We start from the raw sequence: 23,836 nt of genomic DNA, 5'->3' as shown, positions 1-23,836 counted from the left end.
TCCAATGCAGGATCCCAATAAACTCTTGGAAGCAAAAAGATGAATTCCTACTGAGATATATTCCTACTGAGGAACAGCAGAGTGCAGAGTAGTGCTCATGAGCGCGGGATGCTGGTGTGGCAGTGTGCCTCACTCTGGGCCTCTGGGCTGTGCTCATCCCCACGCACAGCGCTGATATTTATATGAGAAATGGCTGCAATTTCCTCAAAAACAAACTGCTGCATCAGTCCATTAATAAATCTGCTTTTCCTGCCAAAATATTTTAATTTCCACTTCCCCAGACTTGCTTTGTCTTCGTTGTCTCTATTTTTACTATATTTTGTGACAGATGGTTTGTCTCTGACAAATGAAGATTTGCACTTATGGTAAATCTTTCTGCAGGATGACATGTATCAGCAGGAAAGGAACCTTTCCTTTTTCATGATTTTGCTAATTAAAAACACTGCCTGTAATTTGCATTGTTCATAACCAGGGAGAAATGGAACACAGAACTGGTTGCTGCTGTGCAGCCAGTGCTCTTGGGCAGATGACAAGCTTCCTGTCTCTGCCCACGTAACATGGCTGTGTGCATCAGACGGACATGATTTTTAAGACTTGTGCAGAGCCAGCTAAAATGCTGTGTGCTCCCATTTTTGCTGATATTCTGCACAGGAAAAAGTCACAGTTCTTTACGTGTGCCAGAGCTAGAAGGCCCAGGTGGGAAGCTGGACACTGTTGCTGCAAGAGGCATGATAAACCGCTGACCGTTCTTGCTCCTCACCCACTTGGCCTGAAGTGATGCCCTACCTTCACCTCCTTGGCAGTGTGATTTTTGACATCTGCGATGTTCAGCACCAGCTGGGGCATGGATTGGGCCCCCTTTGCCTGCTAGATTTTATGGGTAGGAAAAAAAACACACATTTTTATTGTTGCTGAAAGCTAGAGGGAGAGGTGGGGGGACAGACGGACAGGATGTGCAGCAGCAGGAGTCTGGATCGGCAGAAAGAGGTGACGGAGCCTGAAGTGGGCTTCTCGGTAACGCCAGAGCCTCTTCCTGCGCTGCATCGCGGGGATCAACGGACGAAGGCAGCCTGGCGAGGGGCGGGCAGCCGTTCCCGAAGCCGAGAGGCGGCCGGGGGCGGAGGTGGCCGGGTGGCCCTGCCCAGCTCCAGCTCCTGTTGGTGCCGTCAGGGCCGGGGGCGCGGCCATTGCGAGCGCTGGTCCCGGTAAAGCGGCGGCGCTGCCGGCGCGGCCCCGCACCATGGAGGGACACCTGGCTCGTTGCAAGATCGTGGTGGTGGGGGACACGCAGTGCGGCAAGACGGCACTGCTCCACGTCTTCGCCAAGGACTGCTACCCGGAGGTGTGCGGGGGGCGGCGGGGGGCGGCCGGAGGCGCGGCGCGGCTCGGCTCGGCTCGGCTCGGCTCGGCTCACCTCCCTTCTCCCTACCCAGAGCTACGTGCCCACCGTTTTCGAGAACTACACGGCCAGCTTCGAGATCGACAAGCAGCGCACTGAGCTCAACATGTGGGACACCTCAGGTGGGCTCGGGGAGGGACGCGGTGGGTCTCGATGCGGCCTCTGTGGGATCCGCAGCGGGCATCAAACGCTGAAATCCCTTCTCGGTATCTTTGCGCTGGATTTTGCGGCTTTCTCTCCTCCGGCCTTGGGGCTCTGCACATCGTTTTGGTGCTGACTGCATGTCGGTGCATCTCAGCCTTGACCATGTATGAGATGCAGCAGAGCACCAACAAAACCAGTTCTGGGGCTTGAGATGAGGCTGGGAAGGAATGGGGAAGCAAGCCGAGATGGGAGACCTCACCTTGGAGAGGAATGTGCTGTGGGAATATGCTGTCCTTTCATCACTCACTCCAGGAGAGTTTCTGGGCTGCTTTGGTTTTTTTTATGTTTTGGTTTGGTTTTGCCTTTTCATCTGCATTCTCAGTTTTGATGCTGCAGGGAACCCTGGGCACATTTCAGCCCTCCAAAACCCTTTTCAAACTTCATGCTGCCTCTCTGGGAAGACATGAGCTGTAAGTGAACTGCTTGATGCAAAGCTAATAAAAATATTGGCATCTAGCAAAGGTTATGTGCATCCTTTAATTTACCTCTGACAACCTTTTTGGACTGCTGCGTATTCATAGCAGAACTGAATGCTGGGCTCTAGTGGTGTACATACATAATGGACTTGCTGATGGTCTTTCCCCATAATTTTTTGACTCTTCTTAGTGCTCAAGAGTAAAAGTAAATTAAAACATGATTAGACAGTTTTAGGTCTTGTGCACTCAAATTCCTCACTATAATTTTACATCCATCAGGTTACAGCTGTAGGATCAGCAGAGCTCTATTTTGAGCAGTGACTTTACTGATTTTTGGACGACCTTTAAGTTGTAAAATGTTTACTGAGCTTCTACTGGAGGCTTCCCAACCTGGCAGACTTTGCTTTTGGAAATTTTTATGTCCTGAAACAAACAGGGGTCTTTTGCCTGCTGAGTTGTGAGCCTCGGGGGTTTCCAAACTGAGAACTTATGCAGCTGATTGGAAAGGACTGGTTGTGTTGTTTTTGTTTGATGCTCAGCAGCTTTGCTCTGAGTGTCTGCATTTGATGAGAAAAACTTCACCTCTGGAGTGTGTGGAAGCACGCTTAGTGCACTGTGTGGGGCTTTTTTTAGGAACTCTCTGGAATATTTGGCTTTGGTCTTACAAATGTTAAAAGAAAATAACATGATAAAATGGCTTTAAATCTGTGTATATACACCTGGTACCTGCATTTGATGTTGCCATACATTCATTTTTATCATTTTCAACAAAAGATATGAGTCTGTCTAGTGCTTATCTTTACAGCCAAGAGGAAATGGACTTTGATTTTTTTTCTCTCTTTTTAAGAACTTCGTTGTAGATAGAGTTCAGTGGATAGTTTTCCAGATAAATTGCCTCCTTTTGCAGCTTTCATTTGAAATACCCAAAAGCTGTATGTCAGTAAACAGTCCTGCAAAGCAATACGTAGCAATTTTTTCTAGTAATCAAACTGACATTTTGAGCTACAGACTGCAAGCTGCTGCTGTATTTCCACTTCAGAGACACTTGTGAACAGCTTTTGGTAGAAAGTTTTGCGCAATAGCAAATGGAACCAACTGAGCTGAAGGGGTTGAGTGCCTGATTGCCCTCCTATTGCATATGACAGGTGCTGTGTGCACTTTCCCTTGTCTCTGCATTACCTGCCACCTCTTTTAAGCAGCTTTGTGGGCAGGGACTTGTTAGTGTTGAACTCATCCTAGCAGGAGCAGGAAGGGAGATGCTGGAAATGTGCTTCCCTCTTTTATGTCTTAAATGCTTTCCATCTCTTAGTTAAGTGACTGAAGCTGAAGGTCTCCTCCAAAAATCAGCAGACAAACCTGGACAGGGACTGAAGTCAGCTGTGAGAGTGGTGAGTGTCTCCACAGATGCTCATAGCATCATCCTTCTATGGGCACCAGTGAAGGGCAGTTGCCCTGGAAAACCTGCTGCAGGGATCCCAGCCTGCCTGGCTGCTGCTAGCTCTTCTCAGTAATCCCTGCCCATGTTGGGGTGTTGTCTGCTCCCTGGATATGTAGCACTAGCTGCTGTGGGGAACTTGGGAAATACAGCCTTTAGGTGTGAATTGGCGCCTCCTCTGGTATTAGCAGATGGTGGGCAGGCAGTAAATGTAGTTAGAGAAACACTGCCATACTGTGGGCAGGGATGATGGGAGCTCCCACACTGTATTGGGACCTTGGATTTCCTTTAAGTATCTTGTAACCCGTGATTAGTTTTTCCAAGGCTGAAAGACAGCTGGAGGCTTAGCAGTACTGAGTCCTTCAGGGCAAATACAGGCCCTCTGTGCTCACTGAAATGCCTTTGATCCAGATGCCTGTTAAGGAAAAAAGGGAGCCATCTATGAGCCTGGTCTCTCAGTACTGCCTGCATTTTGGATTTGCCTCTATTTAACTCAGTCCCACCTCCATGCACAGTGCAAAGCTGAAATTCCTTCAGGTGCCATTTTACAGTGCAATAGGAATGTCCCATCCTTCCATTTCCACTATGTGCTATTTCCTAAAGCCTCCATTAAAAAACATTTGATATCTTTGTGTGTGAGAGCAAGGTGCAGAGGAGATGGGGCAGCTGCTGTGCTCTGCTCCTTAGTGGAGGATGTCCTGTTTGCTGCTCTTTCTATTCTCATTTAGGCCAGTTCCCCCTTTGGTCAAACGTCCTTGGCACAGAAACAACTTCTCTGCAGGGCAGCGGTGTGGGGAAACACTAGCCTGATGGAATGCCTGCTGGCTGGTCGGGGCTGCTCCCAAAGGGCTGGATGCCTCCTGGACAACCAGTGCTGCTGCATGGCACCCACATGAAAGAGTTTCCATTCTGTACAGCCTGCTGGCTGATGTTGTGACCATTCATCATGCTTTACACAGCGCAGACGAGTTGGATTCCTGTGCTTCAATGGTGGGAAGGGTATGTAGTCATAATGGGCAATCTGGCTTCTCAGCAATGCAGCAGGTTAATTCCCCTTGTGAGTTAGTCTACCTTTTGTTTCCCTGGTGTAGAGCAGAGCTGCCGGCTATGGGATGTCTGTACTTGTGGCTTACGGGAACGCCCAGGAATGGCACTGCACCGTGTGTGTGCTCATTGCCATCTTCCAAAGTTGCTGGAGAGGACTTTTCTGCCCACACAGAACCCAAGCTGGTCCTTGGCTCTGCACTGCTGTCTGCTCTGCACTGCAGCTCGCAGCAGGGGAGTTGTGTGGCTGCCAGCCTTTTGCAGGGACTTGTGTCTGATAAGCAGATTCGCTTTCAAAACAAGAATAACATTGTAAAGTGCAAATCCCTCCCTGCCTCCCTCTTTGACTGTGCTCAGCAAACAGTATGGCTGTGTGGGAACCAACAGGCTCTGATAACAGTCTCTTCATTAGGGGAACTACCCAGGAATGTTGATGAGATTAGGGAGCTGAAAGGGGCTGAGTTTAGCAATGGCATCTCCATTGATGCTGGGGCTGGGGATTCCCAGCACGCAGCTCTGGGATTGCAATGGCTGCCTCTTCCCATGTGCTTTGAAGCAGAGAAGAATGTGGAGCTACCCTTTCCATACCAAAATAGTGCCTCCCATGCTCCCTGTTGAGGCTGGGAGCCTCGAACTGGCATACTTGTCTTTTGCCTCAGCACAAAGACATAGTTAAGCCTGAAAATATGTGTAGCTGGGTCACGTTCTTAGGCAGGTCAGGAACCAGTCAGACAGAAGTTGAAAGATCTGCTGCAGAAATGCATATCCTGGACTGGGTGGAGATTGGATCTGGAGAGACCTGACATGATGTGAGAGGAGTGGACAGGACACCAGTGTCCCTGGGGTATGTCAGACTGGGCATGATGTAGGTGCTGCATGGTACAGAAGCCGCTGCTCTCCCTGTATGTCTTGGGGGTGTCCCTTGTGCCCCAGACACCCATCAAGCAGCAGCTCCTTAGCCAGGCAATCATGTAATGCAACTGCTGAAAATCCCTGTAGGAAGGGACTCTCACCCCATCCTCTGAGCATGATGGCTTTGCCTTTCTGCCCACCTGGCACCTAGGTGCCCCTCACTGTGCCTAGGGTGGTCCTGCAGTACTTTGTGGCAGGAAGATGTCCAGAGGAGCTGGTTGGTGCCATGCCACCAGCCCTACAGAAGAGACCTGGGTACAGCTTTCCTCTTGCCCTAGATCCTATGTATTAGACCAGTATGCAATTAAACTTCATGGGCGTGCAGATCCAGCTTTCCCTGTGGGGAGAAACCTTGTCTGGTGGGCAAGCAGCCAAGGAGAAAGCTGCTGCTTGTGCACAGCAAACTGGAAATGTGTAGCATTGCATAAAGATAATTTGTGCTCACTCAACCCACAAATATGTTCCTCAAAGTCAGAGGTCTGTGGGAATTGGTTGCCACTCCTAGTCCTTTTTACACCCAATAAAACGATGACAAACAGGTTGAGGCAATGCCAACTGCCCTTGTGATGTGGCAAAAGTGCCTGGAAGGGACTTCTGGTTCCTGTTTGCCTCCCTTGTCAGCTGCCATGGGTGTGATTGTTAGCACCCTTGAGTAGAGCCCCACCAGGCACTAAGGCTGTGCTCCCGCTTCAAGGGCTCAGTGATGCTACCCTAGGGTTGCTATTAGGGGCTTCTTCAGAGAGCTGCCTCCCTGTCATTGGGGAGAGGAGCCCAGGATGCCACCTCAGCCCCTGCAAACTGCAAACATTCCCTTCATCTTGATCATGTCCATTCAGAGACATGGCAGCTAGGCTGCTTAGCAGTTTAGTGGTGTTTTTTAATGCACATCACAAGAATTAGGAGCAGAGGTTAATTGTCCAAGCTGATTAGCTGTTGTTTCAGTCATGCACTTTCCAGATGATTGCTTGCTCTGTGTCATGGAATAGTTTGCTCCTTTCCTGAACTGCTGGGCTTTGCAGTCATGTTGCACATGTAATAGACAGGTCACAATTCAGTATCAGAAATGCTGTGTCAGAGTGCTGGGGCTCAGAGGACTACACTATGGAATTCCCTCTGCTGCTTTTTGTCTCCCTCTTCCTGGAGTTTTGTGTCCAGTTCTGGAGCTGCCAGCACAAGACAGACATGGAGTTGTTGGAGCAGGTCCAGAGGAGGGACGCAAAAATGATTGGAGAGCTCAGAGGGACAGGCTGAGAGAGCTGGGGCTCTTCAGCCTGGAGAAGAGAAGGCTCCGAGGAGATCTTACAGTGGCCTTCCATTGCCTGGAAGGGGCCTACAGGAAAGCTATGGAGGAACATTTTATAAGAAATTCTTCACTGTGAGGGTGATGAGACACTGGAAGAGGTTTCCCAGTGAGGTTGTGGATGCCCTCTCCCTGGAAGCATTCAAGGCCAGGCTGGATGGGGGTTGGAGCCTGGTCTAGAGGGAGGTATCCCTGCCTATAGCAGGGGGGTTGGAACTAGATGATCTTAAAGCTCCTTTCCAACCCAAACCATTCTAGGATTCCAGCTTGGGTTGGATGCCTCATCTCCTCTTTGGGCCACCTTCCTCTGGCAGGAAGGGCTTTGTTCCAGGGCAAGCTCACCTGTTGACCCCAATCCTGCTGCTTGTGGAACCCCCATTGTGAGGCTTGGCCATACTCCAGATTGTGAGGAGGTCACAATCTCTGTTTCTGCCTTTAAAGGGGTTTCTGAAATCTGAAGGGGATGCAGCAGTGAAAACTCTGGCTGTAATGGAAATGGATGCTCCAGGAAGGAAACCATCATTGGCCTCGCCTTGCTGTATTACTGCTGCAACTTGGGAGACCTCGGTTCTGATGAGGGACAGCAGGGCACTTTATCAGCCTGCCATGCCACCTTTAGCTGATCGTAGCTGTTTGTCTCTCTTGGTCTGCTTTGCTCTCTCTTCAGTCTCTATTGTCACTAATTGCTGCTGCATTCAGATCCTTGACCTCCAGGTGGTCAAAGCCTGGCTTCAGATCATGGTGCTGTCAGTGCTGTCATTATATCTTGGCTTTTGTCTCCAGTGCTTAAATTCCTGTCTCTTTCACTTGTCATTGCACTGCACTGGACTCTAACAAGCGCAGTGTTAGTGTCAGAAATGTGTTCTTTTTTTAATATCAGTGGGATCTGCATTATCCTCAGGGACCCTTGGCCATTGAGCCCCACTTCTTGGGGACCTGTGGGCAGCTCAGGAACCACGCTGTACTTCATCCTTCCCAAACAGAACCAGCCGCTGTCTTGCTTTCAGGAGAAAGGGTCCAATTTGTCCAATTTCACACTGTCCAGTTAGTCACTGAATTCGTGTTGTCTCCTCAGTGTGCACAGTTTTAGCCTGGGAAGCCAAGTCCATTTAATTTCCAGGCCTCCTGTTTATAAAGCCCAACAGCATTAACGATTCAGGGAACAAGAAGAGTGTTTGTATATCCTTGTCTGTTGTACATCAGGCACACAGAGCCATTGCTCTTCAAATGCTGCTTTTGCAAAGCACTCCAGATGTCCCAAGGAAAGAAACTGTACTGGTGGGTCCTCGTAAGCAAGTGATGGGCCCCAAAAAACACCTTATTGGGGCAGTCCACTTGCTGCAGGTGTCCTGGAGGGTTTGTCGTGTGTGAGGAGACAGCGGTGGGGATTTGGCTGCCCCACACAGGGTCCATGTTCTGTGCTTGGTCACTTCATGAAGCTGCATCCTGTTCTATCTTCCACCAGGGAGCTACTGTGACAAACCCATGTCCTGCCTGCTTCCACAAGTTCCCTATGCTCAAGCTGAGTTGAGTATGGGGACCACAGAATAACAATTCATTTCATAGTCTGCCAGCAGGAGGACAAAGGGATGTGGCTTGACCCTTGGGGCTATTTAACTGCTGCTCTCAAATGTTCCCTGAAGCTGAATTCCTTTTTTGCCCTCTACTGCATCATCTGCCTGAGAGCAGCATCACTGTCCCAGTGCTAGGGACAGTGGTCCCAACCTCTGAATTTCAGATAACAACAATGTGAATTTTATTTTTATTTGTTTTTGGCATTTGGCTTGCTCCAGTTTTCTCTCTTCAATCACAAACAAATGTACTAGGTCCTGTTTCTTGCAGACCTGAGTGCCAAGTTGGAGAACAATTCACGCAGAACAGGAAGGCTGGATCTACAGTAGTGCAAGTCTTAAGTGCATGTGTGCTTGGAGGTGCCAGTGTTTGGGGCTCTAGGGTGCCTTGCAGGAATGGCTGAAAGGTACTGAGCACTCAGAACCCACAAATCCAGAGATCTGGACCTGAGGGAATTGGGATGTTTGTGTTTTGCCCTCATCAAAAAATAACAGATTCAAAAATTAGAATGATCAACCAAAGAGAATATCCTGATTCATCAGAGAGAAAGCTGGGGATGATGTAAGTCTGGCGCACAGCACTGCTGGGCACTCTGACTGTTAGTCTCTTAGACTGGGAAGGAACTTCAGGAAGACATTGGTGTTGATCAGCTGTCAGTGAGCAGAGCTACCGATGTGGTCGGGACCATTCCTGCCCCTTGGAGCTAGTAGCAGAAAGTTAGAGCATACAGAGGCAATTTTGATCTCATTAACAAAATGATGCTCTTGACCTGGGGCAGATAATCCTTCCCTTCCTTTTGCCATCTCAGCAGCTGCCCAACTGTGTCCTGACACCAGGCTAGGGGTTTGTGGGATGGGTGGTGACCAACCGTGCTGGCTGCACTCTGCTGCACTGTGTGCTCTGCCAGTGCAGTCTGTGACGTGCTGGAGAAAGCAGCAGGTTGCTACGATACAGCTTGCTGTAGCAATGTCTGAGCTGAAAGGAGCCAAAACCAATCTCTACAAAAGGAGCATTCCCGGGCTGGGAGGAGGTCAGATTTATCTGCAGTGTTTATGTGAAGTGGAGGAGCAACTGGGAGAGGATGTACATGGAAGTGCTTCCCTCCCACCTGCCTGGGGCAGCTGTGCATGGGAAGGGCACAGTTCTGATAAAGGGTCTGACACATCTGAGCATGCAGATCAGTGCTGAGTCTTGAATCCCTTTAGGCAAACCTGCATCTGGAACGAGAATGTAAGCTTGGTCTGAAGGGCAGCTTGGTGCTGCAGAGCTGGGTGCTGCCAACAAAAGCACTGAGTCACTCGTAAGATGGGACTGCTCATGGGGCCAGCTCTGTCCAACAGAAGATGAAGCATTCTTAGCTTGAAGCAGGGTCAGAGATCTCCAGGGTTTGCTGTGCCCCAGCCTGCATCTCCTGTCCCCACGCTGGTCCAGGCACCCCAGACACTGACTCCACGCACAAAGCATGACTTTCCCTCTACAAAGAGGGCTGGACTCTGCAGAGGTCACAGTCTGTTTCTGCCATGCTGGATGCCAGCTGTTTCTCATTCCACTGACTTTACAGGGACAAAAAACTGTGCTGTATTTTTTCTCACTCGTGTCTGTGGGGACTGCAGCAGCAGAATGTCCCTGGAGCTGACTTTGCTGCGAACCCAAAGGCACATGGGGTGCTGGCATGCCTGCTCTGTGAGTGGTGTGGAGCATCCCCTGTGCCCGCATCCTGCTTCCAAGGAGGCAGACTGAACAATGGATGGCATCTCTGCTTCCCTTTTTCATAAATAAACAGCTGCTTCTCACCTCTCCAGGAAGCTTAAGCCATTGTGAGGCCAAATACAAAACTGAAACAAATGTTTTTTAAGCAGCAACAAACTGATTGTTCCATTACTGCTTAGTGGGGCGTTTCATACAGAATACACTTCAAACAAAAACATTATGGGATGATGGCTTTAACATCTGAAATTCACACTGAGGGGTTGTACATACAGACATGGATATGTGTATATGGCAGAGCTGTGCAGGATTTCACCCGGGCTATATTCTACTCCCTGGGAAATCCTGCAGAATGCAGCATCATTTCTTCCAATTCAGAACTTGTTCACCAAATCCTTGCACATCTTTTATGCACAAGCAAACAAAAAGAATCTGACTTTTCCCAGCATAAATCCAGAGCAGAAAGTTCTTTTTTTTACCTATCTTAAATTCTCACAATTGTTGTGAGCAAGCTCCTATGTAAAAAGATACCGAGAAGATTCAAACACAGCAGTAGCCCTGCTCATGACCTGCCTTCTCTCAACTACACCTTCCAACTGTTAGGAGCACAGCAACTGTATGACAAGTGATGGATTCATGTGCAAGCATGGCAACCCTTCCAAGCTCCCCATCCTGTAGATATCCAGCATGCCCAACAGCACAGTTTACCACCTCTTGCTTGCTAGATGCTCACATGTGGCCATGTCCCAATTCTTGCTGGAACTATGGACTTACAGAGACAGCTGAGGCTCCTCACCTGCCCCAACAGGCGTCAAGCAGCCCATGGATGAGAATTTCTGCTGACTGCTTTTCTCTCTGCAGGCTCAGCCTATTATGATAATGTCCGTCCATTGGCATACCCAGACTCAGATGCCGTGCTCATCTGCTTTGATATCAGCCGCCCAGAAACCTTGGACAGTGTGCTCAAGAAGGTGAGTGCCCAGGGTGTTTGGGCTGGGATGGAGCCCTGCATCCCCTACTGCTGCCATTAGGGCCAAAAGCTCCCTTGGCTAGAGTTTGCCTGCTGCAGTTGCCCTTGATCTTTAGCAGAAAGCAAGATATTTCTTTGACTGCAAGGAGTACCATGAGTGATGCAGCTCACTGCAGTATGCAGTGCTTCTGTTGGTCTGCCTTTTTGCACACATGCAAACATGGGAACGGAGAGATGTAAGGCATCTGTTGTGTTTCTCATGTCAGCAGGGGGCTCCAGTGTTTTGGCAAGGGAACAAAAGCCCTCCAGGTAGCTCAGTCAAGGGCTTAGTTGAGCTCCAAGACAGCTCCCAGCACCCAGCTCAGGGGACAGAAGTCTTTAATGGGGATTGGAAGCATCTGCTGCTCATGATAACAGGGTAATAACACAAGCAAATCTCTTGTACCTTAATGAGATGCAAGCCCATCAATAATTAGCTGGGGTTGGGATTTATCAGTGTCTGTCTGCTCCCCATGTGAGCCTGCTTTGCTCACTGCAAGGTCTTTCCTGCGTGGCTGCACAGATACTTTCAGTGCTGCTAGCGGTGTCTGTTTGATAAAACAACTTTTAATCCCTGCGTCACATGGTATTTCTTAAGTGCCTCTGAGCAGATGCCTTGTTTCCTCTGGTGCAGGCTTACAGCCTATGGAGGTAAGTCACATTCCTAAGATACCATGAAGTTGAAATAGGATTTAGCTTCTTCTGATACCAGGCAAGTAAGGAGAATAACATTCTCTATTCAAGCTGTAGGCAAAGATGCAAATTCAGCAGAGGAAATCTTTATTATTGTTGCCCTTCTGCTACCTGGCTTGTCTTCACAGCATGTACAATTGAAAGGAAGGAGCCACTCAAAAGGATGGAAGCAGGTTTTAATTTTCCATAAAGTGGGTTTTCACAAAATGGCACCTCTGTTCTGACAAAGCTTGATGATTCTGAAAACCTTGAGCTCCCCACATATTGTCAGGCATGGGAGAAGTGGGTCATAGTGCAGAAAACTGGCCCAGTAGCACCATCTTGGCAGGGATTTCCATCCTTTGGATAAATTTGGGTGTTTGGATTTCTGCTCCAAATGAACTGCAGCATCCTCGTTTTATGGCTGTTTCTGGTGGCAGAGGGGGTCCTGGTAGATAAATTCCGCAGCAGGAAAGGGATCTGTAGAACACAGAGTGGAGTATATCTCCAGCTGGAAAACACCATTTTTTTCCTCATAATTTGCAGTTGTTTTTGTTCTGATATTCAATGAAACTTGTGTCATTGCTGGCGCTTCCTTTCCCCACTAGGTTCTGGAAACTGGGCTGTGGGTTGGGTTTTCTTCCCTTCTAATTGCCTGAGGTGTATGCCTAACTGTCAGCCAGTATAGCAGAACTGCTTGTACCAAGAGACATCTTCAGCCAGTGGGAATCTCTATTTGTCATCTGCTTGCTGCTCCAGAAGCACTAAATGGGTGCTCAGGGTGCTGGCACACTGCTGGGGCTGTGCAGGTCTCTCCTGCCCCCGTCAATGGGTTTACTTACCATTGCAGATACCTCACTGCATATTGAAGCTTTTTTGAAGCTCTGAAAGGTACTATTAGTGAAGAAAGTGCATGCTTGACCTGGCCTTCTTTCCTTCCTTCAGTCTTGCAGGCGACAGCAACTTGAATGCAGCATGTTTGCAGGGTATATCTGGACCAAGTGAGCAAAAAGTTAATCTGAGAGGCACTCCAACCATTTTTATCATTGCCTGTGGCAGTTGTTAAGGAAGAGCTAATTGGCTTCCAAACAGCTGTGACTCCAGTTTGGAAAATCCTCCCATGGAAGGCTTCCAAGGCAAAGGCAACGTATTGTTATGGTTCCAGGGAGCAGCTCTGGTGAACCCCAGCTGAACTTTGTAGCTCCAACCTTGACCCTTTTGTAGGCTGTCCATTGTCACACAGCTTCTGGCACAGCTGTGCACCTTCTCTCTCTTGTCTTCGCTGCAGTGGCAAGGGGAGACTCAGGAGTTCTGCCCCAATGCGAAGATCGTGTTGGTGGGCTGCAAGCTGGACATGCGGACAGACCTGAACACGCTGCGGGAGCTTTCCAAGCAGCGCCTCATCCCAGTGACACATGAGCAGGTGGGTTTTGGTAGCTGCTTTCCTCCTGCACCTCCTCAGATAAGCTAGCTCAGCAGCACTGGTATTGGTCTGAAGCTGACCAGATCTTGGCTCAGGTACTCTGAGCTTGCAGCACTCTTCTCCCCTGCCCTGGGCACATTGGCAGTGCTCTGCTGAACCACCTCCTGGTTTGCAGCCAGGAAGCCTTTCGCTAAAGCTAGTGGAGATGCCCAGCTTAATAACTTGGACTGACTAAAGTAGAATGAGTGTGTTTCTGCACCTCCTTGTTGGGCATAGCTGGGGTGGAGACAAAGACACAGGCTGGGAACTGCTGGGAGCTGCTGCAGTCACCAGCACAGGGTCGCAGACTCTGATGCAGCTGCAGTTGTTCTGTCCTAACCTCATTCCTCCTTCCTTCCCCAATCTCTGGGTCTCAGGGCAGTGCTCTGGCACGGCAGATTGGGGCAGTGGCCTACGCTGAGTGCTCCTCCAAGGTGTCAGAGGACAGCGTGCGGGATGTCTTCCATGTTACCACCCTTGCCTCGGTCAACAGGATACACAAGAACCTGAAGCGCTCCAACTCCAAACGGGGACTGAAGCGGGCATCACAGATGCCCAGCAGGACGAACTTACTAAATGACACGGAGATCAGGAAAGACCGAGCCAAGAGCTGTTCCATCATGTGAAAAACAGTCTGTAAATAACATATGTGTGTTGTCCATTTTGTACAGTAACTGGCCAAGACCAGGGCATGGTGCTGGCTGTAGGAGCCAGCTTGCCTTTCTGAAGCCTTTCTTAGTCTGTAGGGCTGAGCAAAGGTCCCAGCTGCAAACTGGGGTGCAGGAGGCACCCTGTACTGCCAAGATCTCTGGGTCAGCTGCTGCGGTGCTGATTGCTTGGGAGAAAGGAACCACTTGACAGAGAAGCATTCAGTCGCTGGAAGGTCTACGGTTGGATGAAACAAAGCACGAAAGAGTGATGCTGCATGCATGCCATTCTCCTGTCCCCATGGCCCAGCCTCTGGGTGACATACGGTGGTGGGACCTGGGCTGGAGGCTGGGAGAGGGGGGAACTGCAAGCAGCAGAATGACTGGGAGAAAGTCCTCTTCCAATCTGCCTTTAGAAGAAAAGCATTATTTGAGCTGTTTGCTATCTGTGGTTGGACTGGATGGCAAGCCACCAAGAAAGCACCCTAGGGAGGAAGTATAACCTGATAAGCACCATGCTGATCACCTCCTGAGGTGACTATAGATAGGTAGCTTTTCTCACGGTACTTCAGATACTTGAATTCTATTCCAAAACCAACAGAGCAGATCTGGCTGCAAGGTCTGTCCCCATAGATGCATCCTGAAAATTGTGGTTCCCTTCAGCAAGCAAATGTCACTCAAGAGCTTGTGCCCAGCTTCTGCCAGCCTGGATCCTCATCAGGTTGCTCACTGCCACAGGCAGCTGCACCTCCAGGCACACAGTGTCCTGAAAAGCAGACTGCAATCACTCTCCATGTCCTCTCCTCCACCCATGTTGAACTGCAGATTGTGTTCCATGATGCTGTGTTTGTCTGGTACAAGACACAAAAAGGATTAAATGTGTCTCTGCACCCTGAATCCACTGCAGCAGTGGGAAGAAAGGTGCTCCCTGGCTATTTTGTATGGCGGTACAGCCTGCTGCCAACACCTCTCATTGCTTCTGCTGCTACCCTCTCTAAATGCCTTTAACAACAGTGTTAGCCTTGATCTAATGACACGTAGACACTTTATGGAAAAAAAAAAAGTCTGTTCCGTTGCCAGATCCAGCTGTGTCGATGAGCTACAGAAAAGAAATAAACATTGTTGGAAAAAGCACAGTGCTTGACTGTTCATTTTTAATAGTCATCTTTTCAAAATACCTTACCACCTAGTTTCTGTTTGTGTCCTCATGGCTCACTCTAACTCCTGACATACATTCATGCACACTTGAGCAGAAAACAGAGAGGCCTTAGCTGCATGTATTCATTTTGGAGTCGAAACATCTTCCTTGAATAACCTCTCATTCCATCCTGACTCATTCAATAATAGGCAGCACTTGCAGCTTGTCTGTGCCTGATCCACCAATCTCAGCTGATATGAGATGTCCTCATGCTCACTGTATTCCTAGCTTCAAGTGAAGATGGCTTTCACCTAATATTTTGTATCTCCTGTCCTGTACAGAGCTCAGGCTTCATCTGCATCACAAAGACTTCTTAGGAAACTGGAACAGCTAAGCTGCCTGGTGGCTCCCTACGAAACTGTGGAGCTCTCAGTGTTTCTGGGCTGCTGTGTGGAACTCAGCTTGGCCCAGTGGCTTTGTTTACTTTGCTGCAGCCACAGCTGTTTCACTTGCTGCTGCAGGTGATTTTCTTCCTGTGCACTGCACTTCCCAGGCTATGGCTGCTAAAGAAGGCCTTTGGGGATGGATTGTGGCAGTGTAAAGACATGTCCCAGCATTAGTTTGCAAGAATCCATCAGAATTAATGCCAGCGAATGCCTCTCAGGAGACTGAGGCAACTGAAATAGCCTCCAAGAACATTTATCATAAAGTAGCTGAGCTGGATCCACGGGTGAGGCAAAGCAGAGACATTAAAGCCTGTGGGGATAAAACCTTACAGCCTCATTTTCCATCATCAGGCTCCTTTCTTACAGGCATGTGACCAATGCTGCTGCTGTGAGTGGCTCAGATGCAGAAATCAAGACAGCCAAAGGTATTTTGGATGGCTGACCTTTAAGGAAGTGGTTTCCAGGAGAATGGAACTGTTGTCAGCATTCACTGAATCTACCTTCCTTGGCACAATAACCAAGGTATCTCCACATGCTTGGGGCATCTGCCACTTGGTGCCAGAAGCATCATGGTGGGGTACAAGGGCTGTCCTCACGCCTGTGAAACAGCCTGGTGCTCTGGAGGCTCTGATGGCAGCAGCCACATCCCAGGTGTCAGGGCTCACAGGGACAGGACTGAACATAAACTGGCATTTAGGAGGGGATCCCCAGGTGAACCGGAGATGTGCTGAGCTGCCTGCCAGCAGGCAGGGCTAAAGAGGTGAAAAGCAGGCAGCAACAAAGGGCCTGACACCACGAGTCAGCAAGGAAGAGAAAATGCAAGTGGTAGCAGAGCAGCAATCAGAAAAGAGAGCATTTATGGGGTTTACGGAGCATTTTCCAGGAGCCTGAACTGCTTAACTCCTGCAGTACTGCTGCTGTCTGTAGACACCTTCTTTCTGGAGCACTGCAAAAGTCACCAGGCAAGCGACTGTGAATACATTTATACTGATGCTTGCTTTTGCAGCCTGATCTGGTGGGCAACAGGCAACCTACAGTAGGGGTTGAGGCTGAGGTGGGCTGTGAGGTCCTTTCTAATCCAACCATGCTGTGATTCTATGTATAGAAGGAGTTCCAGGAAAATGGTAGAACCTTTTGTTGAAAACTTTTGTTTTGTGGATTCATTTAATTTCCATACTGAAGGGAAATATCATTTTTGCTATGCTGTTCAGCATAGATCCAACTAGCTGGAAACAAGTGGTACGAAAATAATATTGGAATGAAAGTAATTGGTGACCAGCTGCTTCTAGAACAGACCAAAAAAAAAAAAACCCAAAACAAAAAACAAAAAAACAACCACAAACCCACAAAAAAGACTACAATGAAAAAGCATGAAGCAGCCAAGATGTATGCATTCTGCCAGAGTGAACAGGACCAGAGTTCAGCTGCAACTCTTGCCAGAGCTGAGCTAAACATGGAAATACACTTGCAACTTGCTAAAATCTAATGCAAATTCAAACGTCGATGTTGCACCACAGCCTAAGCAAACCTGAAGCGTGCATCTGTTATGCCTTTATACGGCCCACATCAACTGTTTGAAGTCATCTTTGAAAGTTTGGGCTTCTGACTTCAGAGTGGGATCAAATTCTGGACAAGAGTGTCCTCATCCCCTCCTGAGAGGGCTGCTTTTTGCAGTCACCGTTCAGCACGCAGCTTAATATTCTGGCAGTCGCTTCTCCTCAGGCTTGATGGACTATAAAGAATAGTTGGCCTCCCACAGTGGTTCATTTAAACAGACCTCAAAGGAGCCTCTCTCCCTCCCTCTCCATCTCTAAAGAGGAATAAGCATGCTGAAACAGGAAGCAAAATCAAAAGAAGTAGAGAGGAGATAGATAGATAGATAGATAGATAGATAGATAGATAGATAGATAGATAGATAGGAGGAAGGAAGACCCACAGACACAGAAGAGCCCAAACAAAGCTGCTACTGGGTCCCTGCTCCTCACTCAACCAGCAGCCTGCCTGTGAGCAATTAGGGAGACTTTTTATATATGTATGTATGGGAGTAGATGGAAAAAAAGAGGATGAATGTGTTTTCTGTTTTTTTCCTTTGGGCATCCGTCAATAGGTACTTTCCCCATAAATAACCCTCTTTTACATCTGTACATAGGATTGGAACTTTTAGGCTGCTTTAGCTGAACCCTGATGGTCTGCTCCTGCCTGGTGGGACAGGGTGAATGGTCTCTTCCAATTAACATCATTCTGAATCAGCACAGACAGATCTGTTACCTTGCTCCTAGAGGTACTGATGGACAGGTAAGTCAAAGGTTCTTAACACCACCAAGAAAAACAAAAACCCTTCCAATTCTTCCAAATGATGCCAAGCCTAGAAAGGAAGCTGCTGGTCCCCCCCTAGCTCCTTGGTTCTGGTAACAGGCTTCCAGCCCAGGAGGAGCACTTGACTCTTGCTTTACAAAGGCTGCTGAGTTATCTCATGTGCTGAGAAAAGTGCATTTGTGTGCACTGGCCTCATTCACAACAACACCATTGTCTGCAGCCGCTAAGCCCAGGCTGCCCCAGCTAATTAGCATGAAGAAATCAGCATTCTTGCTGCACCCCTGGTGTCACCAGGGAAAAAGGACAGCCTGCCAAGCAGCTTCCCAGAGCTGTGCCTCTGTGCCAGAGGGAGGACTCTTCTCTCTGCTTTTGTGCAGGGCTTTGTGGATTTACATCCACAGCAGAACACAGGAACTCCTGCATGCTGAGAGCAAGTGGGTCAGGGTGAGCTGCTGCAGCACCTGGGACGTGGCAGAGCTGTGGTAAGTCCTTTGCCCACAGCAAGCAAAGCCATCAGGGAGCCTCTAGCCCTTCTTTTCCCCATCTCACAGTACAGCTGACAACCAAGTTATTCAGGCTGCTGGAGCCTGCGCAAACATCTTTCTCTTTTACCCTAGCTGCATTCTGCTTATTTAGGGATAAAGAGATCCCAAAGCTTTGATAAAGCTGCCTATTACCTGCATAGGCTTCTTATTGGCAAGATCACCAGAAAAGGACATCTGCATGCCCCCTTTCTACTTCCTAGATAAAATGAAAACAGGAAGAAAAGTCTTTTTTCTTATTCTGAAGAGAGAAGCGCCTGGAGCAAGGGGAACATGGAGAGACCCAAAACTCCCCTGCTAAGTAGGCAGCTTCCTCCTGTATTCATCCAAATCACAGGTATTGTCACAGGTTTCCTGTGGTCTATCACAAAACTATGAATTTATCCTTACAAAGCTCTTGCAAGTTCAGGAAATGTTGCTTTTCATGCCTTACAAGTGAGAATGGAGCTGGTATCTGCCAGGAATAGGGTGCTGCTTGTTGTTGTAGCTGGAAACTGTGCTAAATCAAAGAGAATTCTGACATAGATTATTGATCATTGAGATAATTACTAAGTATACTGAGCAGAGCAGCATTTGACTACACGCTACATATGTGTCTATTCATGTATTTATCTGTGAGATTATCAGATACTCTCATGATGATCTCAGCTTCCTCCAGTTTTGTGCCAGATGAATGCTTACCATGCAGCTGTTAGAGCTGGACCTTAACCTTCCCACCATAGCCCAGCTGGGTTTAAGTCTCTAACTGACCAGTAGCAATTTAATACTCATGTTAGAAATGTCAAAATCACTTTTGGAAATAAAATGTTTCTATTCCATCTGGCAGTAGGAAAGTTCTCCAGGAAGAGTCTTAGAATCATCAAGGCTTGAAAAGACCTCTAAGATCACAAAGTTCAACTCCAGCTCATCCCTATCATGCCCACTAAACCATGTTCCTCTGTACCACATCACCACAGTTCTTGGAGTTCTCAGGAGATGGGAATTGCAGGAGCTCCCACTCTTCGCACTCACTTTTGATGCTAGGGGCTTCCACAACCAATATCTGTGACAGCCAATGCTTTCCACTGCCAGAAGATGCCAAGTAGGGAAATAAAAAGCCAGCTGCTCTCCAGGGGAACAGCAGGACTCAGGGATCAGCCAGTTATCTGTTAGGGTGAGAAAGACAGGTTGTGCAGAATAGACTTGAATCCCACCCCTGCCAAGATGTTTGTGCATTTGCTGTTTTGTTCCCCATATTGAAGAAGCATTCATTCAGAAGCTGGAGCCACAGAAGAGTTTATTATCCTTGAGCTACTGAAGAGCTGGGGACAAGAATCCAGCCAGTAAATGGTTCAAATGCAATCAGTGGAAGCATTGGTGTCACCATGGTTGCATGAGTGGAAGGTGAGATGGCTAGCTGCTCTGGAAGCTCCCAATGGAATATGGAAAAATAAATGTATATAATTCTATATACAAAGACTTCTAACTTGCTTGGGTTTTGTTCCACTTACCTAGTAAGATCTGGATCCTCTGGGAGATGGAAAACATGAAATATAGTGGCTCTAGCTGCTCCTTCCACCGAAGTAGCTCCTTGAACATGTTTTCTAGTCCCGGCTTTGGCTGTGCAGACTCAGCTACACTGTCATACTCAGGTCAACTCTGGGCATCAAGCACTGTATATTTTTAGTACTGGACATTGCAAAGGGCTGATCAACAACATCTGGCATTGGGGTAACCAAATTCTGCTTTTGAGTTTCAACACAGTGACCCAGTCCTCTGAGATCTTCTATGAATGTCTTCCAAGAGTCATTATTTCCTCATGAAGGCCCTTCAAATCTAGTGCATAGCTTCAGGGACTGAAGGGGAAAGAACAGCTGCATGTTTCTTGCATCCTAACAGTACTCAGAGCCCTGTCTGAACTCTCAGGTCCCATTAAATGTTGAGTCCACCCTGGAAGGACTTTACCTGCTTCACTCACAGCTTGTGTGGCTCAAGGATCACCTGGTGTTTGTTAGCACCTTGCAGGAGTCCTGGTGCTCTGCTTTCTTGCCCTACACCTTTTTCCAGGTTGCTAAGCACTACTGCAACCTGAGCGTTGCAGCACAGGGTTGCAATGTGGGTGTGTATATGGATGGGAAGAACTGATGCAAGAATCTGACAGTGTTCTCAACTCTCTCTGACCAGAACTATAAATCTTTCGCAGTCAAAGCTAATGGATCAGTTGAGAAGGAACTGCCTAGTTCAGGGTGTGCATCAGAGGCCAAGAGAAGTGCACACAGGAGATACTGTAGTTCAGTCAGTGCTGTTGCTTTGCTTTTCAGTGAAGTTTTCAGAGCCTCTCATTCCCTGTTTCTTTTTTGTTGTTTTGTTTTTCCATTGAACTGTTCCAATAAAGTGCTCAAAACCCCCACATCTAGTAAATGAACCCTTTTTCCGAGGTAAAAATTGAATTACAAGTGAATCACTTGTCATTTTTATGTGCATACTCTGAATCCAAGTGATATCTACAACTGTCAATTAATCATGTTATTTCCTTTAATCAATTAGCCTATCATAATTAAGTGAAGTGTATGCATTCTAAATGGCAAATGGGTATCTGAGGAAGGAACACAATGGCAGCAGTGCCCTGGGAAGCTTGTTTCATTTATATAAATGAATAAATACAAATGCCGATGACTTCATGGGCTAAATATTAACACAGGTAATTACATTCGTTTATTCTGGCAAGCAGCAGCATGCCAGGCACTGGCCCTGGGAGGCTGCACGAACCAAGCCTTGCTGTGATGCCTGTGCTGCATGAAGACATCTTGGACTTTGATTTATTTCTGCAGAAAGGGGGGAGAGAGAGGCACAGAGACAGTCAGACAAGAAAGATAACGTGAGAGATGCAGACAAGAATTTCCTCCTTCTGAGTGTGTTAATATGTAGAACAGCAGGACAGCACACAGGCTAGCCAAGCACGGGGCTTTGACATTGGAGCTGAGGCTAATGAGGCTCCTTTTGCCTGAAGGGCAAGGTGATGTGCAACCTGTTCCCACCCTCTAGCTAGCACTTATGTCCCACTAAGGAGTCTCCATGGGGAGCCAGGACAAAGGAGTTCACACATCCTCTACTTGTGGAACTAATATGGTTAAAGAAGTTAGCACGTGCATGAGATTTGCTCATCCCTCTAGGCGTTCCCTTCACTCTTTCACTAGTTGCCTTTTGGACTTGCTGTGGGACTGAGACAGGACAAACTGCAGCCCCTGCATGCTGGTTGCCAGAGTCAAATAAATATTTAGAGGGCAGTGGTCTGTAGGAGAACTGTGTGGCAATCAGCAAAATAATTGGCTGCTACAGGAAAACGGAGGGCTTGTTGAGCAGCGCTGTGCCAGCAGCACTTTGATTAGTGTTGCCAGCACACACTTGAACAGATGCACATATGGTTGCCTGGCTAAAGAGACAGACAAATCAGCTTTCGTTCCCCCTCCTTTTCAGCTCCCAAGAGCAGTATTAATCACAGGACACACCACACAAACCTCTGTGTAACACACTGACCTCACAGAAAAACCTTAGTATGGCTGTGCTCAGCAGCACAAGGAAGAGAACATGTAGAATAGTCTGAAGTCACTTCTAAAAATCAAGCCCATTACTTCTGGGAAAGGGAGCCAAGACTCCACCAGGCTTTAAACATTGGCTGCATTTTCTATCATAGTGGCCTTGGAATCACACGGGCAGCACAAGGAACAATCCACATGGAGAAAAGGAAAACTCTTTTCTTGCTCAATAGCAAAGACCCCAAACAATCGTTACAGCAAACTCTTCTTCAGCATATTCCATTTTGATACAAGCCAAATATTTATATCATAAGCCTTGACAGACATGTAATACAACTCACACAGAGCTATTGCTGCACAAGCCCTGAAGAGCCTGTTTGCAGTCCCTGGACAACAATATGAATCTGAAGGAAAGAAAGCACACACCTTGCAAAATGAAGGGAGAGGACAGAACCCTGTCCTTCTCAGCCTCAGCTTGCATCCAGTGAGCCTGGTGAATTCACAAGCATTCACCACACAAATTATTATGCTTATGCAAAAGTTTTCAGAATATCAGCATAATAAAACTGTCAGACCCAAGACAAAAATAATTCAACAAAACACCAATAGTAACTATAGGAAGACACTGAATATTTATTTGATTTACCATTAACTCTAGTGACAAGTCAGACAAGCGTTCTAATTGCATCCATGAATAAGCTGCTCAGAATGGCTTCAGATCTACAAGGAAATAATCCTTTGTGTATGGATCCTAATGCACACTGAAGCTTTTTAAGAATAATCAAGTTTAGCAAAAAGTTGTACATGTAGTCATTACTGCTCATCCACAGTATTAGTAGGTCAGGTACTCAAATATGCGTAACTTCACAGAATTCAGAAGGAACACTTTTCCAAATAAGAGGCACGGACACAGAAGACTGCCTGTAGCAGCAGAACAAAGTTGCAAAAAAAATACCCTTGTTGGACAAATATCTACCTCAAAACAAGCCAGTCTGCATTCCCAGGGACTCTCCACAAATCAAGGAAGTCTCGTGAATGGTTGCTCCTCTGTGGGGCTATACAGAGCAGGATCCCATCCAGACAGTGCTGCAGCCCTGCTGGAGCCCACCCAGCTTTCCTTCTGCAAGTCCTGTGTCACACAAATCCTCTCCAGTTCTGAGCCAGGAGCAGCAAGCAGCCATCCCAAGAGAGGAGGTAGCTAACACAGAGTCTCCATGCATTAAGGACATGCTTTTGCATTAAAGCCCTCTTTCAAACAAAAATCACAAAGTGAAGCTACAAGGCAGGAATCACAAGATAAAAAGCTCCTCTTCTTTACAACTTTAAGCGAGAAAGAAAGATGCTTCAGGAAGCCTTGAGCAGAGCCTGCTGTGGGAATCCCAGCCATTGATTTCACCTTCTTTTGCCTCATACATACAGTAAATGAACTTGCAACTTTGATATTTTTTTCAGAGCAAACCTTAAAGAATCTTATTTACAATCTGTAATGACCTCAAGGCTCTGCTAGTAAATACTTTTATAAATCTCTACATTGTAGCAGGGAAAGCAAGTCGCTCATTCACCTTTCTTTTAAACAAAAACAGCTGTCCACTACATATTGTGAGTACAACAGTGCTCTCCAGCAAACATTTACCGCTGACAACCTACCCGTAGGATGACAGCCAGAGGTGGAGGAAGCAGTACCCCAGTCCCCTCTTGCAAACTGAGCTTGTAGTAAAAACTTAGATAAACTTGGAGGTGTATCGGTGGGGATTCTCAATTATATTCACTATCCTCTGCTGCTGTAGTCTTCTTCAAGTTAAACAAACCCAACTAGCATTTCTAGCATATGGACCCTCCCCACAGATCAGCCTGTAAAAGCCCAGCCACACAGGTGTTTCCCATTGCAGCAGCTGTAGCTGCTGTAGCAGTAGCTACAATCTAGACTCCAGCATTTTAGAGTTCTGAGCAAGAAAAGAGGAAAAAAAAGTAAAAGTAGCATCAATATGGCTGAGTCTCACCTCTCTCCATGTAAAACACCTGGTACGGTAAGGAGAAAAGCATTAGAGGCACTGCACAAGCATTTTAAATTCAAAATTTCAGGAAGAAATCTGCTGCTTT

At 47.5% G+C, this 23,836-nt stretch overlaps 2 protein-coding genes across 2 annotated transcripts in view; both read left to right on the top strand.

The window, feature by feature from the left end:
* Window positions 1–1,177: 1,177 nt before the first annotated feature.
* On the top strand, window positions 1,178–14,911 carry RND2 (Rho family GTPase 2). The gene is made up of 5 exons (XM_052700303.1): window positions 1,178–1,342; window positions 1,434–1,521; window positions 10,851–10,960; window positions 12,959–13,093; window positions 13,510–14,911. The coding sequence occupies exons 1-5, from the start codon at window positions 1,241–1,243 to the stop codon at window positions 13,756–13,758; spliced, it is 684 nt and encodes a 227-aa protein (XP_052556263.1). The 5' UTR covers window positions 1,178–1,240; the 3' UTR covers window positions 13,759–14,911.
* NBR1 (NBR1 autophagy cargo receptor) overlaps window positions 13,613–23,836 on the top strand; it is a 51,425-nt gene continuing 41,201 nt past the window's right edge. Inside the window, exon 1 of the mRNA XM_052700295.1 lies at window positions 13,613–13,616. The gene's annotated coding sequence lies outside the window, so the exon portion shown is untranslated. The remainder of the gene's footprint in view (window positions 13,617–23,836) is intronic.

Source organism: Tympanuchus pallidicinctus, unplaced genomic scaffold (genome assembly GCF_026119805.1).
Source record: "Tympanuchus pallidicinctus isolate F22 unplaced genomic scaffold, pur_lepc_1.0 scaffold39, whole genome shotgun sequence".
NCBI lineage: Eukaryota > Metazoa > Chordata > Aves > Galliformes > Phasianidae > Tympanuchus > Tympanuchus pallidicinctus.
This window is presented reverse-complemented; position numbering and strand designations above follow the sequence as displayed.

Excerpts from the sequence above, each read along its gene's own strand:
- RND2 (XM_052700303.1), top strand. The coding sequence starts at position 1,241 with ATGGAGGGACACCTGGCTCGTTGCAAGATCGTGGTGGTGGGGGACACG. Across the intron at positions 10,961-12,958 it reads TGGACAGTGTGCTCAAGAAG|TGGCAAGGGGAGACTCAGGA; the intron begins GTGAGTGCCCAG and ends TCTTCGCTGCAG. Across the intron at positions 13,094-13,509 it reads TCCCAGTGACACATGAGCAG|GGCAGTGCTCTGGCACGGCA; the intron begins GTGGGTTTTGGT and ends TCTGGGTCTCAG.